Here is a 13,909-nt window from a genome sequence, read left to right on the forward strand (position 1 = left end):
AAACTGTTTTGGCACCAGAAAAATGGATCCCAAAGAGGACCAAGTCCTCAGGAGGGTGGCCCCTCTGGGGTCCCAGGGTAAGCCAGACAATACCTGGCGCTGGGCTGCAAGAAGAATCACTGTCTGAAATATGGAGTCTGCGACAAAGGGCTAGAATGAGAGAGAGGACTCTCACATCCAGAGGAAACACATAAACCACACCATAACACAGCACATGACGTGGTATCTCAATGGATATGAAAGCTCCCCAGCATCTTCTGCTCCCAAGAGTATGGGCTGGTAGAATTTCCACTGGTCGACTGCCTGTTTCTCCTGAAGAGAGAGCTTCGGTCCCCCTGGGCTTTCTCTACATTTACTGCTTCTGCCTCCCCACTTCCACCAGGGCCCCTCTGACAAGAGTTGTTCTGGAGATTCTGAAGCAGGTGCTGTTTCCACTGGACTTCAGCCAGCTCAGATAGCTCCACGGTGGCCCAGGTGTCTTCCTCAGAGGAACGTCTGCCTTTCCCAACCTGGAATCCTGGGTCATCAGCTTCTCAGTGAGACACTCTGGGCAGTGAGCCTTACGATTCCAGAGGATATAAGAGGTATCTCAGTAAGGGACTTGGGGGCAATATTTTAGTAGCTTTGGAGTCGATGCACTTGGTCCTGCTCCTACAGTCTTCCCTGCAAGTATTTTCCAGCAACCTCAGAGCTCTTGTATTCATCATGGCTGCTTCTGGATGCCACACCAACTAGTCTGGTGGTTCATGTCATCAGATATAGTCCTCATAAATTACATCTCACCTGTAGCTGACAAGGCTACATCACACCTAGGAACTGATATGCCCCTTGCACCATCTTTCCATCTGCCAGCATCTTCCTTGGCAACTTCTGAGATGCTCCAGAGCAGCAGATTCTCTGGGTTCTACAATCTGAATGTTTTTAATCTCCCCCAAAAACCATGTTGAAAACCTAAAGCCCAAGGTGAGTATTAGGAGTGAGACCTTAGGGAGGTGATTAGGTCATGAGGGTGGAGCCTACATGAATGGGATTAGTGCTCTTACAAAGAGACCCCAGAGAGCTAGCTAGCCCTTTCCACCATGTGAAGATACAATGAGAAGTCTGAAACCCAGAAGACGGTCCTCACTCATTGGCAAACTCACACTCTGGACCTTTCCCAGTAGACCTAACTTTAGCCACAACAAAAGTAGCCTTCTGCGAAGGGGCAGGGGTCATCCAAGGCACTATGGCCTTTTTGTCCAGGGGCAGCTGCTGCTTCTGTTTGGGGGGCATCTGTCCCAGAGTTTCTCCTTTCTTTGGAAGGTATGAGGGCAACGTAGTCACCCTGCTAGTGGTCTAATTCTTCAGATGGCCTCCCGGTTCAAGAGGCACTGCTTCTGAAGGAAGCCACTGGTGCTGGGGAAATGTCCAATGCCCGTAATGGGGGAAATTCTCCAAACCTGAGATTGAGGAGCAAGAGAAACAGTGAAGACAGTGTTCCATGAGAGAAGACCTGGGAGTAGCTCATGGATGAGAGGAACCTGGGGGATCCATCGGTCGTGGCATGCCCTCCTACCTGTAGTGGAGTGTATGCTCCACTATAACTCTGCCTTAAAACTTTGCAAAATATGGGTAGGCAGTGTAATTTAATTCTCAAAACTTATTCTTAAAGAAGATATAGGATATAAAATATAAATGAATAATAAACCATAAAGCCATCACACAAATCCATTAGCTTATTGTTGAAAATGTAATTTTGAGGAAAAAAGATGGAAAATACAAATATAGAATAATGAGAAGAAAAGGGGATATTGATAGATAAAGTGAAGTTTTTTAAGAGTTAAGAGAATATCATGTACAAACGTCTTATGATGATAAATATAATCTTGATGAAATAAAAAGTTTTCTAGGAAAATATAAACAACCAAAACTGACTCAGACTTAAGTAGAAAGGTAAGCAGGTAAATAACCAGAGAAAAAATCCTTACAATAGTCTAGTGAGAGCTTAGATCTTTGATCTTAAAAAAAGATCGAAGAGCCACTTCTTCAAAAGGAGTTGGGTCCACATGGTTTCATGAATCAGTTTTTTCCAACCTCAAGGCTATAGAGCATAGAGAAACATAGAAAGCTTGCCAATTCTTTTACAAAGCTATGAAAACCCTGACATTAAGATATAGAAAGTACAAAAATGTAAACTGTAGATCAAGCTAAATTATGCCTATGGATTAAAAACAAATATTAAATGTTAGCAAATCAAATCAAGTGGGCTATTAAAAGAATAATACATAATAAATTAGAATTTATTTCAGGAATGCAAAGATGGTTTAATGTTAGGCAATCTATTAGTACAAATCACGAGGTTGGGGAAGTTTTAAGATTCATCCTCATTAGAATACATTCTTTATAAAATAGGTCAGAAGAATATTTACTGAACATGATAGTGTATTTTTGCTAAACCAGCAGCCTGTAGGAGACTTAACTGTGACAAGTTAGAGGCATTTGCTTTAGAGTGAGACTCATGACAAGGAGGTGTGACATCACTGCAGGTATGCCATTTTGCCCTTCAGTTTCTTGTTTGTCATATTTGAAATCACTAAAAATAATTAGGCTCCTTATAGGTGTGAGTGTGGGAAACATGAACATTCATATTCTGCCAGTTGAAACTTCGGTCAGAACAACCTTCCTGAAGAGCAAAGTTGTCAACAATTTATAAATGTGCAATCCCTTTCCAATCATCTTCTTATTCAAGAAGCTGTCCAAAATATTTTTAAAGTGGTACACATATAATTGCACACAACTATGTGTTGTTGTTTATACTAGTGAAAAATAGAGGGGAAAGAAACATAACTGTCCTCTATAAGGGATTGCTCACAGAAACTCTGTTCCATCCATTAGCCAGAATACCATGCAGTCATTAAAAATGATTCTATTAAAGATTGATTAGTGGCATGAGATATATGCACGTTTTGTTAAATTAAAAAAAAATCACAGAGCATGTTTCCATTTTAATTTTAGAATTGTATATACAATATGCAATTAAAAAAAAGAACTGTGTATACAGAAATAGAAATGAAAAATCCAGAAGCACATATATAAAGGTTATTAATCCTGGACAACAAGATTATATTTACTCTCTTTATTTTGCTCTTCTCTGTTATCTAGAATTTCCACCATGAACACGTGTAATAGTAGTAATCCAAAAGCCATACAAATGGTATTTATTCATTCCACACGCAGCTACTGAGACTTACCAAACACTTCTAGGTGCTGGGCTTTCGGTAGTAAACCAGACCCACTAAGTTCTCCTTTCACTCCAGGGAAGAGAAACAGACAATAAACAGCGGACACATCAACTGACAAGACCATGTCCTTCAATGATAGTGTCCTGAGGAAAACAGAACAAGATGTGATGGAGAGTTGGTTGTGGGGAGGGCTTGGTTGGACAGTCACAGAAGGCCCCTCTGAGGAGGTGATAGGCTAAGACCTGAATGAGGAGAGGCCAAGAGTTCAAAGATGATACAAGCAAACTAGACAGGATGGATGAGCTTGCACAATTTTGTTAAATGGAAAACAGCCTATTGTAAAACAGTATGGGCTACAGTATGTAAATTGTGCATCTAAAAATCTACTAGGATATGTGGAGGATGTTACCAATAGTCCTATCGGTTTGGCAGTTATAGATAATTTTTACTTTTTTCTCTTTGCATATCTGTATTTTAGATATTCTTTTACAGTGGCTGTATTATTGCTACTCATTCCCTCATTCAAAAAAATGTAGTCAGGCCTATTCTTTGGTGCTAGAAATACAGCAACAACCAGAGAAAATCCCAGATATTATGGAGCTTTACTTTGGGTGAAGGGAGGCAGAAGAGATGAGGGAACAGACTTTAAATTTTTAATTAAATTAAATTAAATAGCACATAAATAAAATATTAATAAAAATATTAAATAGTAGGTAAGTATCTTGAACATAAAAGGCAGCGTGGCAGGGCGTATGAGAATGTGGAGAGAAGGGACAGTCTTATCTGGGAGTGGGCCATACAGCTTTTCAGGGAAAAAGCTTTCTAGGCGGAAGAACCAACAACACAAGTACCAAGGGAGTGAGCATGCTGAGGCCATGGGCTGGCGATGAGGTAGTGATGGATGGACAATGGATTGAAGAGGTCAAAGACGAGGTGTGGAGGGGGTGGGGGAGCAGTTCCCACAGGGTGGTCAAGTCCTTGCAGAAACATTTTACTCTGAGACACAGAAAGGCATGGAAGGGTTTTGAGCAGACAAGTGACACGATACAACAATTTTTAGCAGAATCACTCAGGCTGCCATGTTGAGAATAGACCAAAGGGAGCAAGGGCAGAAGTAGGGACCTGTTAGAATGCTATTGCAAAAAACTCAGGCAAGAATGATGAAGGTTTGGACCAGGATGACAGTATAGGTGTGGTCAGATTCTGGTCTGCAAGTCTGGGTCTATATCAAAATTAGAGTCAACAGGGTTTGCTTCTGGATAACTTGTGAAAAGTGGGAGAAAAAGAAATCAAAGATGACTCCTAGGGTTGATCCTGAGCAACTGGAGTTGTTATTAGCTGAGGTAAAGAAAACTGCAAGAGGAATAACTTTTGTTTGTTTGTTTGCTTGTTTGTTTGTTTGCAGGGAAGGCATTAATTTTGGACTTGCTGCGTTTGAGATAACTATTAGAGGTCTAAATGAAGAACTCAACCAAGAAGCTGGATATATGAGTGCAGAGTTCAGGAGAGAACTCTGGGCTGGAGATGCACATGTGGGAGACCTTCAGGTAAGGATGACATTTGACTCCATGATCTAGATGAGATCACCAAAAAAGGGGTAGAGACAGAAAAGCAAAGGGATGAGAAGCCTGAGCCCTGGAACATTCCACCATTAATGATCCAAGAGAAGAGGAGGAAGAGCAATGGGGTCTGAGAAGGTAAGAAAATGAGGTGGAAGGAGAGGAACTAGAAGAGCATGGTGTCCTGAAAGCCACGTGAAGAAAATACATCAAAATAGAGGAAATGACCAACAGCAAAATAAGAACAGATAAAAGATCACTAGATCAGTAACATGGAGCGTACTGCCCTTGACCAGAGCCGTTTCAGTAGAGCTGTAATGGTGAAAGTTTGATTGGAGGGGGTCCAAGAGAGCATGGGAGGACAGAATTGGACTTAGCATGAGATCTGCTTTAAATAGAAGGGGAGAATGGGGTTTCAGTTAGTAAGATCAAGAGAAGATTTTGTTTTCTTGAAAGCTGGGTAAAATAAAATAAATTATAAAGGGGGAAAATAGAAGATTTTTACTGGAATTGGGGAAATATAAGCCTATCATATTTATTCCAGGAAAAACAAACCACTAATTGGTGGAATATTTTCAGATCTTTGGGCACTTTGCCCCTGACCACCATCTTTGAGGTCAGAATCAGGAAGAAACAGTTCAAGGTTAATGGAGAGAAATAAAGATGTTTTCAAAGCAGTATGACGACCACCTCTGGCTTCTATTTATATCAGTCTCCTATCCCACCAGTCCCTTTACTCTCCTAGGCTTATCTTCCTTGGAACTTCTTTTTTCCTCACTGCCCACTTTTTCCATATCCCAGCATCAATCCTCTGAAATCCAGGGTCCATAGACCCACAGAATTAAGTCTTAAAGCAAACTTTATGTGCTTCCAAGAAAACCTCTTTCTTGAAGAAAAACTCAGTATTGCAAATCAGCATGGTTTATTTTTCGAGGATCAAAATGCCACAAGCAGTCAGACTTCCTGAGCTAATAAAAGAAAATACTGGCTCCAGTTATCAGAGACCAAGAGAAGGGAGTAAGGGCAAAGGAGCAATTTTTCTGAAATTCGGAAAGTCGGGATTTCTTCAAATGAGAGCCCGATCCATGCAAAACAGGGCTCGGGATCAAATAAATTTGTTGAACATTTCATACTAATTTATCTCCCTGGGGATTTACAGTGATATTACCCAGAGAAATCCAAAAGAAAAACACGAAAAAATGTAACCTGACCTTCCCTTCCCCTCATTAAACAATTCAGTAAAGCCATTAGGCAGGGCCAACCAAGGTAGGTGTCTGCATGGCCTGGCCTGGGGTGCGGAGCCCAGGAGGAAGGCATCCATGTAGGGAAAGAGGATCATAGCAATGCCTGATGGTTACCTACTGCAATTGAATAAAGGCGTCCAGTTTTCTCACTGACTGAAAAGGGAGTTACAAAAAATGAACAGGAGAAAACTAGAATGATCCATGTGATGGAGGATCAGAATTAGAGATATTGGTAGAAATATCTCTTTGTATTAGAATTGGAAGCTTAGAAATAAATGTGGCTATAAATGTGTGTATATAGGTGTGAGTGACTCTGTGTGTGTGTGTATTCAAATCTATATCATCTTGCTTTGTCCAGAGAGAGGGCCTGGAAGCAGTGCCACCCAAAAGCCATGAGCACAAGCAGACCAGGGATCTTGGCTTCCTAATATTATTCTCCAGTAAAAGTAACTAGAGCTTCTTGAGAAATGCCTTATTCCAAGACTTTGGCAGGGAAAGTACAGCTGATCTTGGAATATCTTGCCAGAAAGCAAGGAAGTGCTCAAAGAATAAGAGAGACATGTCAAAAGAACATAGAAACTGGACTTTTCTGGTGGTACAGTCGTTAAGAATCCACCTGCCAATGCAGGGGACATGGATTCAAGCCCTGGTCCAGGAATATCCCACGTGCCTCGGAGCCACTAAGGCCGTGCACCACAACTACTGAGCCCGCGTGCTGCAACTACTGAAGCCTAGAGCCCATGCTCCGCAATAAGAGAAGCCACCGCAATGAGAAGTCTGTGCACCACAAGGAAGAGTAGCCCCCCTTGCCGCAACTAGAGAAAGCCTGAGCGCAGCAATGAAGATGCAATGCAGCCCCAAAAATTAATTTTAAAAAAAGAACATAGAAGCCAACTTGAAGAGGTTCCCACCAAATAAACAATGAGAGCAAATGCAATTCAATGAGAATCCTTCCGTCCATGCCGATACAAATAAACGAATAACTTGAAACTTTAATGGAGAATGGGATATGTACATGGTCTTAAAATATCTCCCTATAGAACTCTACTCAATACTCTGTAATGGCCTATATGGGAAAAGAATCTTAAAAAAAGTCGATACATGTATAGGTATAACTGATTCACTTTGCTGTACACCTGAAACTAACACAACATTGCAAATCAACTATACTACAATAAAAAAATTTTTAAAAAGTAAATGTGAACAAAAAAAGTAAATAAAAAATATATCTCCTGGGACTTCCCTTGTGGCGCAGTGATTAAGAATCCGCCTGCCAATGCAGGGGACACAGGTTCAATCCCTGGGCCGGAAAGATTCCACATGCTGCAGAGCACTAAGCCCGTGTGCCACAACTACTGAGCCTGTGCTCTAGAGCCCGCGAGTTGCAACTACTGAGCCCATGTGGTGCAACTCCTGAAACCTGCATGCCTAGAGCCCATGCTCCACAACAAGAGAAGCTACCGCAAGTGGGCAATGAAGACCCCATGCAGCCAATAAGTAAAGAAATAAATTTATTACAATATATAGGTATATCTCCCCATAAAATACTTATGAATTACAAAGTATAAAAGTGTCACTTCACACTAAAGAAACCTTGCAGACATCAGACAATCAAGTGATCAAAGTAAATATCCAGATGCAATAGGGACAGAGTTTTACCTCTGTGATAATTATGAGGAAACATCAGACAAACCCAGATCAAGGAAGATGATACCAAATAACTGGCCTGTCATCTTCAAAGTACTGAAGTGCAAGAAAGAATGAGGAACTGTTCCAGACAGAAAGAGACTAAAAAGACACAATACCTAAACACAATGCTTGAATATAAACTGGATCCTTCTGCTACTAGAACATAAAAAAGCACAACTGGCAAAACATGAATGAGACCTGAATTTCAGATGGTAGAAGTGAATCCATGTTAACTTCCTGATTTGTATGGTTGTGTTGCAGTTATGCAGGACAATGTCCCCATGTATAGGAAACACACACTGAAGTATTGGGGGGTTGTGGGGATATCAAGTTGGCAACTCATTCTCAAATAATTCAGGGGGACAAATGGCTGTGGGCTATAATTGCAACTTTTCTGTGTGAGATAGTTTCAAAATAAAACTGTAGTACACATTTGGAGGGGGAAGGAAATCTTATCCTGATTCTCAAACACAAATGATTATTGAAGTTGCCTACTGTGATAACTTCCTTTGGAATTAATCTTCCACGGCAGATCCTTGGAGGGGCACTTCTGTAAATAGTCCCATTCAATCCCTTAGTATACAAGGAGCCTCCACAGAGAGGACAGCCTTCTGAGTTTGCACCCAAAGCGTTTAAGGGCAGTCCTTTTTCTCTCTGCTCATGAACACAAGCTTAGGTGAAAAGGAGAAGGAAGAAAGAGAACTCTGAATTTATCTACACAAAGTGACAAGTTGAGAAAATTTAGAATCTACGTCAAGTTCATTGCCTCTTGGTGAAAGAGGAATCAGCCTAATATAATAAAAGTACAAGTAGTACTCTCATGGTATCATTTAATCTTACCTGTACCTAGCTTTTAAGGAGGAAGTCCTAAATATTACTTAGTATAAACATTGGAGACATCATTAAAATCAAATTGAGATGGAAAACACTGACATTCTGAGAAGAGAGGGACCTTGTGGGGGTGAAGCCAGGATTAGAAGCCATGTTTGGCATCCCACGACTGTCTACGTGGATGTCCATGCTCTCTCCACTACACTAGGTGGTTTTCTCCGAGAATAGAGGAGAGAAATAATATTCTGTTCTCTAAGAAATAGAATGCTCTGGAAAATTTGAGACAGAGATGAACTGATCAGAACTTGAATAAGAATCCACTTGTCACTCCATTTAAGACATATTTTTCTTTTACCAAAAAAAAAAAAAATCTTTTACCAAAAAAAATTCCCCAAGAATGCAGGATTGGTAGTTGAATAGTCTTCCAAGACATAGCCCTAACTTACCAAAGCATATTCTCTTAATGCCTCTCTGCTCACTGTTTCATTAATTCCAACTCCCAATCCACCATTTTGTAAATGGGAGCAGTAAGTTACTGGTAACCTAACAAAATTCATTCAGTCTCTACATTGCTTCTCCCATAAAGTTCACTATGTTACTGATATACAAAATAATCTTGCTTTTCTTTCAGTCTTCCAGATGTAATACTTGTGAGTTTACAGGAAAGACAGTTGGAACCAGAAAACAAAATAGTATCAATTACTAATATTTCCCATTCTCTGCTAAGGCTTGTCTTATCTGAAGCTTGTAAAGTTATTTAATCTTTTCCATCATCTCAGGGAGAAGAAAGCCTGGAAAATCCTAGTCACTCCACAGTAACTATCAGTGGGATTTTCCATAACTATCTGGATGCAAAATAAAAATCTTAAGAAGTTGATCCAATTCTAAAACTTACTTCTCAACTTACTAATAAATATGAAGAGACAACCCATCCATATTTTCTTCAAATAACATCTGGTTTCTTGGCCAGATTGCTAATACCTGAAAAAGTTTCTGAGTTTGTTCCAACAAATCTACATTTAAAGAGCTTAAAAACACATTTATGTACTAAACATTCTTTTCCACATCTGACTTAGGGCCAGAGATGGGACTGTGAGACAGAACCTTGCCAAGAAACTGGAAAGAAGGGGAATAAAATGCCCTTCTAAGGCTAAACTGTGAAATCAACACTTGACGGATTAGGGCAGAGAAATGACAAATCATCACACGGACACAGGAAACTATATTCAATATCCTGTAATAAACCATAATGGGAAAGAATATGGAAAAGAACATGGATATATGTATGTATGACTGAATCACTTTGCTGTACACCAGAAACCAACACAACACTGTAAATCAAATATACTTCAATTAAAAAAAGAAAGAAAGAAATCACCACAGGGGGGACAAAAAAGCTTCTAGGCCAGCAAGGTTTGGCCATGACCCCACCAAAGATATAATACATATATCCGAAAACTATATTAATTGATCATGGAGTCACAGAAGAAGAAGGGTTGCTGAGACTACCTGAGGAGTACCCTCCAAGGCTCCATGCAGAGTGAAGGGAGTCTAGACCAGCAGTGTTGGAAGAGCATAGAATCAGAGACAAAGCACCACTCTGTAAAAATGATGCATTACTTTATCTTAGCCTGATTACCCTGGGATGGCCTGTCTTATGCATGATGGAAAGCTCCACATCCAGCACACAGCCTAGCCTGGAGCAGGCAATCATTAGACTCCATGAATTTGCTCCAACTCTTTGCTCACAACCTCCTGATTAGAATTTGGCTCTCCACATAGTTCTGCCTACAGGGAGAGAATGACCTAGTCAGATTTGAGAATTCTGGCCCCCATGCCAGCTACAGCACTCACTGAAATATAGAGTGTAGCATTTGAACTTGTTTACTCCCAGTCATCTCCCTTGAGTGTGCTGCCGGATCAAGTGTCTGAGCCCACGGGGCTGGCAGGGCATCTCTGGGCTGTGGTACTTTCACCAGGATGGCAATGATGATGGTGGTGGTGGTGGTGATGGGGACAGCTGTGGCCGCATGCTGAGCACCTTCTGCACTACATGTCAGACACTGCGCTATGTGCTGTACATACTGGAACTCATTTCATCCCCACAACAAAGCAATACATTAGGCATTAGTAATATTCCCATCCAGTAACTTACCCAAGACCCACATTAGGAATCTGAATTCAGAGGCAGATTTATCTAACTCTAAAGCCTAAGCCCTTACATTGTGAAAATAGTATCTTGGGGTGGGGACATGCACCCTATCCTTGTCCTGGCCACACTCCTCTGTGTCAGCGGTGTGCTTTGGGCCATCTCAGTCCATCTTCGACATGACTATTCAGCAATACTACTGTACAAGGCTTCCTGGCAACGCAGACAATGAGAAGCACTTGAGCCTTCATCAGAAGTGCAAAAAGCCAAAGCCCACCTCAGTGAATAGCATCACCATCTACTCCATGCCATCAGTACCATTAGCTTCAGAAGCCAAAAACGACTCTTCCCTCCCCCTCACCACCCTGCAGCATACCATCTAACTATCTGCACCTCCTTCACTAAGCCTCTTCAATATCCTCAATACTTTCCTAATGCATCCACTTCTCACCACCACCATTGCCACTCCCATCTTTCACCTGGATCTCTCTACAAACATCTCCTAGGTCATGTTTTGGCTTCTTTTGTTCTCCTTTATTCTCAACCATACATCCGGTGCTCTTTATATAACCCAATCATGGCAGCATTGGGGGAGCGTATCCCCCAACTGTTTAGTACATCCTTCCCAGGATCCCAAACCTCCCACCATACTCTGTGCTTCAGTCTAACAGTGATTGGCCTACAGTTCTTGGAATAGTCTCAGCCCTGCCTGCAGCAGGATGTCCAGGAATACACTCTCATCCCCTTGGTCCCATCTTCCCTCCACACCCCCTTCCCTCTAATGGTCAATTTGTCCAGAGATTTTGGGAATTGGCGTTGTCCCACCTCCTCCAGGAGGCCTGGGTTAGGTGCCTGTCTGAGGTGCTCTCACAGCCAGCTCATCCCCCACCCCACTGTATGGAAATTCTTACTGACGTGATTCCATCCCCAAGACCATGACCTCCCTGAAGCTCAAGACCCACTCTAATTATACAAAATCCCTGACAGGAAAAAATGCATGTTGAATGAATGAACGAATGAACAAGAGCCTGGTATATCATAGATGTCAGAATTCATTCAGCTTCCTCAAGTCCCAGCTCTTGATCTTGAGAAAGTTGTCTAATCTCCCTCAACCCCAGATTCTCTGTCCATAAAATGGAGATCGTAAAACCTGCATTGTCAAGTTATTATGAGATTTAAACTAAATCATACGGTCTGTGGAATGTCTTCAGCACCATGCCTGGTACATAAGTGCCCAGATCTTGGTTGTTGCTATTATTATTACAAAGTCCTTCCAGACTTAACAGAAAACATTCATGTTCTTGAAAGAGAACAGAGACTCCCAGTTCCCCACGATGACTCGGCTGCTCCAGGCCTCCTGAGCATTCATGGTTTACAATCATCGTGTACTATCTTGCACTCTCGAATGTACTGCTTTGAAAGGCTCTGGCCCTTCCCTACTGTCTTCAAGATGCCGAATACTTCAACAAAAGCTTTTAGGTGAAATGATATCATATCTGCCCCACATCTTACTGCCCACTGGAGCTTTAAACTGTGCACATTCACACGCGTCTCCTAATGATGCAAATGCCACAGGGAGAGGCCAGCATAGCCCTGGGAGGAACATGGGCAGAGAAACAGGAATGGGGGCAGTTGACAGGCGGTGATCCCAAAATAGAAATCAGGTCTTAAAGGGGTCAGAAGCAAGCTGAGGTCTCAGAAAGAGGGTGTCCTTTGTCACAAGAGATTCAGAAAGGTGAATGATCAGACCAGGGGTTAAAAAACATTGTAGCATAACCCTTGTGTGGCATATTGAGCAGCCGTTAAAAATAGGTAGGGGCCAACTAATAAAAGGGCAAATAAGAACACATAAGAGATCCTGTTATATAAAAAAGTTAGAGACATATAGGCTTTTTGATCACAGAAGGTAAACCTTGCCTAAAAGAAAATTTAAGCGAGTAGATCAAACTTATAATGGTTGTGACGGGGTGATGACTTTATTCTCTTTAATTCCACACGCCTTTTGCAGTGTGGAATGTAAAATATATATATATTCTACATGTCTGCCTCGCAGATGGCTCCTTGGAAGAGCTGAGATAGTGAAGACACGCCCTAGGCTGAAGGGGGCACCAGGAGGCACGAGGCTGACTCAGCAGCCTTTGAACGTGCGCGAGCCTGGGCCAGGGGGCGCCCGGCGGGTCCCTTCTTCACCGGCCGCAGCCTCGCGGGGTCTCACCAACTGCCCGCTAGCAGGCCGCCCCCATGGGCCCAGCCCGCCACCCAGCTCCCGACCGTGCTGTCCCCAAGCGATCCCCTCGGCGAAGTTTGTCTTGGATGGGAGCGAAGCGCCGCGAGCGGCTGGAAACCCGGCGCCCCAGCGCAGCCCCCGCGACCTCTCCCTCCCCGGGCCGCCCCGGCCGCGCCGCCGGCGCCCCGCGTACCTCTTGCAGGGGATCAGCGCCTTCCTCTCGTCCAGCACCCGCACGCGCTGGTTGAGCCCGTCGTAGGAGAGCAGGGCGCGGCTGTAGCGCCCGGTGCTCTGCCGGTACAGCACCTGGCGCCCCTCCCACTGCTGCGGCGCCTGGCACGGGCGCTGAGCCCCCAGGGAGCTCCCGGCCCGGGCCCCCGGCGCCGCGGCCCCCAGGCCGCAGAGGCTGCCCAGCGCCAGGAGCCAGAGGCCGCCCAGCAGCCAGGCGCCCAGGGACCGCCGGGCCACGCGGAGGGGAGCGCGCCTCGGCATCGCCGTCCGCCGCGCCCACCGCCCCCAGAAGGCCAGCCTGAGCCCAAGGGGGCGCTGAGCAGCCCGGGAGGAGCGCGGCGCGGGGCTCTCTCGCACTGTGCCCGGGCGCGGTCTCAGCCAAGCCGCTGCCGCTCCCGGCGGCGGTCTCTACAGCTGCTGGGATCAGGACGCTCAAGGCCCTGGAGCCGGGACCGGGGCCCTGGGAAGGCTCCGGTGAATCCTGCGGGAGCTGTTTTCTGCCTGGGCCGCTGCCCGCTGCAGCTTCTGTTTTCACTTGCTCTCTGCTGCCAACAGGAAATGCAGTGGCAGTGGTGCCACTAGCATCCTGAAGGGCATCCGCGTTTTAAAGGTGGGGCTGGGGGTGGGAGGGGAGCGAAGAGAAGGAGAATGTTTCCCTGCTAACTTGAGTATTCAACAGGTAACCAACACTTGGGGACGAGCTCAAGGTCAAGGTCGGGAAAGCAGGGCCACTGCACTTGCTAAGCCCCACATACCGT

The 13,909-nt window shown here is 43.9% G+C and overlaps 1 protein-coding gene across 1 annotated transcript in view; it reads right to left on the reverse strand.

Annotated features, from left to right (window-relative positions):
* Positions 1-13,694, reverse strand: part of EPDR1 (ependymin related 1) — a 32,154-nt gene extending 18,460 nt beyond the window's left edge. Inside the window, exon 1 of the mRNA XM_057733152.1 lies at positions 13,114-13,694. Within this exon, the coding sequence (XP_057589135.1) occupies positions 13,114-13,412 (299 nt within the window). The 5' untranslated portion in view covers positions 13,413-13,694. The remainder of the gene's footprint in view (positions 1-13,113) is intronic.
* Positions 13,695-13,909: the final 215 nt, after the last annotated feature.

The sequence above is a fragment of the Hippopotamus amphibius genome, chromosome 4, assembly GCF_030028045.1.
Source record: "Hippopotamus amphibius kiboko isolate mHipAmp2 chromosome 4, mHipAmp2.hap2, whole genome shotgun sequence".
NCBI classification, from domain to species: Eukaryota; Metazoa; Chordata; class Mammalia; order Artiodactyla; family Hippopotamidae; genus Hippopotamus; species Hippopotamus amphibius.